General features: G+C 42.6%; 1 protein-coding gene across 1 annotated transcript; it reads left to right on the top strand.

The window, feature by feature from the left end:
- The first annotated feature begins 3796 nt into the window (after positions 1–3796).
- Positions 3797–4705, top strand: LOC130830510 (keratin-associated protein 11-1). Its single transcript, XM_057697765.1, has one exon. It carries the CDS (start codon positions 3839–3841, stop codon positions 4313–4315), a length of 477 nt encoding a protein of 158 aa, XP_057553748.1. The 5' UTR covers positions 3797–3838; the 3' UTR covers positions 4316–4705.
- Positions 4706–5099: the final 394 nt, after the last annotated feature.

The following is a 5099-nucleotide window of genomic DNA, read 5'->3' as shown; positions in this document are numbered from 1 at the left end:
GATGATTTATTGATTTCATTTAACAACATTGTAGACTTAGAATTGTGTAGAGTTTCTTCAAGCTTCATGTGGTTGTCAGTTATCTTTCTTTACTTTTGCATCTTACAGTCAATCCAAATGAAGAGTCTAGATGCCTACACTTAAATATTGAATGTACAAGAGTATTAAGTAGCTTTCCTAATTCTACACAGGATAGTGTAAGACACCAGCCTTTTCTGTTTTCAAGAGAACCTGCCATTTTGCAGGTGCTAAATAGAAAGCAATCTGTTGAGGAGAGCCGTTAGATTTAATTACTTAAAGAATCTATTGGTTTCACTTACTTTGTGACTGGAAGAAAACTCTAAAATATCATCTTAAAGTGATTTCAAAGTTTGTGCATCCCGTTTTTTCAGAACAGTCTTGCCACCTATATCTGAAAAATCAATTCACTCCTCTGTTGTTTTGTAGTAATTAGTTGTATGCATTGCCATTTTAAATAATTTTAATTTCAAATTTTAGCTCCAAGCTATTAGAGGCTCTCTATCTCTTCCTGCTTTGTTTGTAGTGACCTTACATTTTATTCTAATGAAGTAAAATTGTCAAAAGTATACAGAATGAAAAAACACATGAAGTTTAAAGACAGCAGTGCTTGTAACTTACTATTTAAAAGTTTATTTTTGTTGTTAATTGATGAAATTCGAGTAGAAATAAAGACTACAGTCTTTGTAGTATCATCAATGGAGCACCGACTGATTTTTTTTTTAAAGTATGACTTTATTTATTTATTTATTTTGGCTGCATTGGGTTTTCATTGCTGTGCGTGGACTTTCTCTAGTTGTGGAGAGCAAGGGCTACTCTTTGTTGTGATGCGAGGGCTTCTCATTGTGGTGGCTTCTCTTGTTGTGGAGCACGGGCTCTAGCTGTGCAGGCTTCAGTAGTTGCAGCATGTAGTCTCAGTAGTTGTGGCTGGTGGGCTCCAGAGCACAGGCTCAGTAGTTATGGCACACAGGCTTAGTAGCTCTGTGGCATGTGGGATCGTCCCAGACCAGGGATCGAACCTGTGTCCCCCACATTGGCAGGCAGACTCCCAACCACTGTGACACCAGGGAAATCCCTGATTGATTTTTTTTAAAATAAATTTTTGCTTGAGCTTTAATGAAGGCATCTCATTATGTTTAAATGTTCCCAGCGTAGGTTGACAGCTCATGGCTCTGTTTTATTTGCATCCCAACTTAGTCAAATGTAAGCTGTGTGACTTTGAGTAGCCATTCAACCTCCCTGAACTTCAGCTTCTTTGTATGACATGATACCTAGTCCGTAGGGTTGCTGGAAACATTCAGCTGTGATGGTGTATGTGAAGCATCTAACTTTACACCCAGAAGAGGCTCAAAAAAAATGTTCATTTCCTTTCTTTCTGAGGCTGATGGAAGATATTTGCTAGAATTTTTTTCTTTGTAGTGCAGTGGAAAAGAAGAGTCAAGACAGAGTAATGATTTATACAAATCTCTTCTATTCCAGAAATGTGGCAATGCATATGGAAAACTTCTCTGGTGTCACTTTACCAGTAACTTCATATTTTCACTTGGTCCCTTGATTAATTTACATGATGAAGTCCTTCTCCACAGCAGCCTGTGAATCCATGGCTGGTAGAAGCCTGTAAACTACTCACCCCTTTTCAAACAAGCAAGCCAGCCCTGGTGCCCAGGGACTCGGACCTTTAAACACCAACCGGGACATTCCCCATGGTAGGAAAAGCGTAATCCCAACCTTGTAGCAAGTAGTCATCTCATTAATTTCTCCCCATACCCGGGAACACGCTGCAAGTCACCGATAGAGAGATGGTCTGATCCCTGGGAATTACAATACCTCCCACAGCACAGCATCGTCTGGTTGGGGTGTGTTATTAGCTTTCAAATTAGAGCTGTGGGGAGTTCCCAACATGGCTTCAGTGGGATGAATAGAGATGAATGAAGCTTTTGGCAAAAGGACTTAAAATGATGAGTTCTAACATAAAGCTGGGCTTTATGCACATCTTTGCTTTGTGCATGTGTAAACATAGTCTACTGTAGCCCTTGAATATGTGTAAATCCATTGCTGTCCCTCTTTCCTACCCCACCCATAAGCCAGTTTACAAAATGAGTCAGATGTTATAGCTCTCTTGATGTAGAAATATCACCGACCACTTAATCCGTGTCGAAGTGACTTATTTTGCCAGAGTTGAAATGATTGTGTACAGGGGGATCAAAAGGACTAGTCATTTTGGAGTTGAGAATTGACTCTATTGTAGCAAAATGAAATAAAGGAGAATGATATCCTTCTATGGTTTCCCCAAGAATAAAAAGAATAATTAAATATACATATTTTTATAAATTTATTTATTTATTTATTTATTTATTTATTTATTTTATTGGCTGTGTTGGGTGTTTGTTGCTGCACACAGGCTTTCTCTAGTTGCGGTGAGCGGGGGTTACTCTTCGTTGTAGTGCATGGGCTTCTCATTCCGGTGGCCTCTCTTGTTGCAGAGCATGGGCTCTAGGTGTGTGGGCTTCAGTAGTTGTGGCACATGGGCTCAATAGTTGTGGCTCATGGGCTCTAGAGTGCAGGCTCAATAGTTGTGGCGCATGGGCTTAGTTGCTCCGTGGCATGTGGTATCTTCCTGGGGCAGGGATCGAACCCGTTTCCCCTGCATTGGCAGGTGGATTCTTACCCACTGCGCCACCTAGGAAGTCCCAAGAATAATGAAATCTTATAGCACACTGTTCACACATCCATTCATCACCAAATATTGATCAAAGACCTGCTTTCTCCCACCCTCTCCTCCCCTTATCCTAAATGGAGATGGTGACCTTAAAGAGCCTTTGGTTTGTCCATAGTAAAAGTGTATCCTATCTATGAGTTAATAAATGTCTTTTGAATATACTGAGCATCTTGGGAGAAAGACACCCTACTCTTTCAAATTAACATTATGGGTATGGAAAACTTCTCCAGTGTCTTAGTAGTTTAAAAAATTGACTAAGCTGTTCCACTGGCATATGGATGAGTCTTATGAGTCCCTCTTATCCATCGTTACAAGATTAAACATTTTAGGAATAAAACTTAACCCATTTATTTAGAAAGAAACTTGGCTACAAATGCGGTCCCACTTAATTAGCTTTTGATACTTTTTGCTGCTTGTACAGAAAGGGTGAGTCCCACTGCCCTCTAACCTTCCTTCTCTGATCACCTAATTGATTTTCCAAGCCAGTTTGTATTCTGGATATGTCTTTGCGTGCTTTTCCCTGACAGGTGTTGACATTGTCATCTTGAAGCATATTCAACAATATTCCTTGCTCTTTAGAATCCCTGTTACCTATGAGAGAGTGACTGATTAAATTATGCCTAAAACATATTAAGTACCTACAGCAACCCAAACAGGGTGTGGGTGTGTAATTCATCCCGGTCAGAAGGGAGAGAGTGTGAGATGGTGGGACGGTGGCATGTTTGGTGTTACCGTCAGATGGATACTCATTGTATCCAAACAAAATGAATGAGGGATGAAGTGTGGGCTGGGATGACCAACAGCTTTGAAGTTGCCAACCAGCCTTCTTAATCCTGCGACTAAGTACAGTCCAGAAGCCTTATGATTTAGTTACCAAACTACTAAACTTTCTTTATGAGGATGAAGTCTTCTCAAGAGACAATTAACCTGGAGATTCACAAGATGTTCTAAGGCAAGCTGGTGTCAGCCAGAGAAGTCCAGAAGACCAGGATGGGAGCCCCACCCACCAGCAAGGATATATAAAAGCTCGGGAGCCTGAAGTGGCATTCACAGTTCAGGAGCCAGTTTCAGTGAGTTACTCTCATCTCTCTGTCCGGCACCATGTCCTACAACTGCTCCACAAAGACATACTCTTCCAGGCTGATTGGAGGACAATGCACTGTCCCGGTGGCCCCAGTTGCCACAGTTTCTACCCCGGATGTCAACTGCCTGGGTGGCATTTATTTGCCCAGCTCCTTGCAAACTGGCTCCTGGCTCCTGAACCACTGTCAGGAGACCTGCTGTGAGCCCACTATTTGCCAGCCAACTCCTTGTGTCTCCAGCCCCGTCCAGGTGACCTGCTCTCGGCAAACCACCTGTGTCTCCAACCCCTGCCCAGCTCCCTGCAGCCGGCAAGTCACCTTTGTCTCCAGTGGCTGTCAGCCCCTGGGCGGCATCTCTACTGTGTGCCAACCAGTGAAAAGCGTCTCCAGTGTCTGCCAGCCTGTGGGAGGAGTCTCCACCATCTGCCAACCAGCCTGCGGGGTCTCCAGGATGTACCACCAGTCCTGCGTGTCCAGCTGCCGAAGAATTTGCTAAGCGAGCAGGAGCCTGGGAGCAACCAAGCCTTCATGACCTGCCAGCTGTGTTTCCAGTATCTTCCAACATGCTGCCTGTCCCCGAATAACTCTTCATTGCTCACCCCTGTTCTAACTGCCTGATTGCTTGCTGCCAGCCCTGAATAAGCTGCCTTTGGCAATCTAAGATTTTTCTGGCCACCACCAATCTTATTTTAAGGGTTTGATCACTGGTGGCATGTATACCTCTGGATGTTTCCAGAAATTTACCACCCACACCCCAGTCTCTAATGGTTTTGGCATGTTTTGATCTTGCTGCTTTGTCTTCTGGCTTCTGTTTGTGTGCCTTGGAAAAAGGGAACTCGCCTCGCTCTGTATTTCTCAATAAACTTTCATTACTTGGCATTGCAAATGTATGTCTCAACAGAATTATTTGCAAGAACTTTTGCTGTCTATGAATCATCCTTTGCTGATGGGGGTCTGATTTTTTTTTTTTTTCCTGAGCATGGAGTATGGGTTCAGTCATTGTGTTTCATGACAAGCAAGGAATTATCTCATATTTTACTTGGTTACAGAGCTTTGGACATATAGTCAAGTAGAGTTTGAATAGTCCTCTATATTTCCCCCAATTTTTTATGGGTTTGCAGAATAATTTCCATGCAGGACAAAGAAAACTACCTCAGAAACCAGGTAGTTTGGGAAAATGTACAGTGCAGGGGGTAGTGGAGTCAGTTAGAGGTTCAGAGTCTTACTACATCAGAGGACCACAGCGGAAAACTGTGCAAACTATGATCAGATGGGATGCA

The sequence above is a fragment of the Hippopotamus amphibius genome, chromosome 10 (genome assembly GCF_030028045.1).
Source record: "Hippopotamus amphibius kiboko isolate mHipAmp2 chromosome 10, mHipAmp2.hap2, whole genome shotgun sequence".
NCBI lineage: Eukaryota > Metazoa > Chordata > Mammalia > Artiodactyla > Hippopotamidae > Hippopotamus > Hippopotamus amphibius.
This window is presented reverse-complemented; position numbering and strand designations above follow the sequence as displayed.

Coding starts and splice junctions, on each gene's coding strand:
- LOC130830510 (XM_057697765.1), top strand. CDS start 3,839: ATGTCCTACAACTGCTCCACAAAGACATACTCTTCCAGGCTGATTGGA.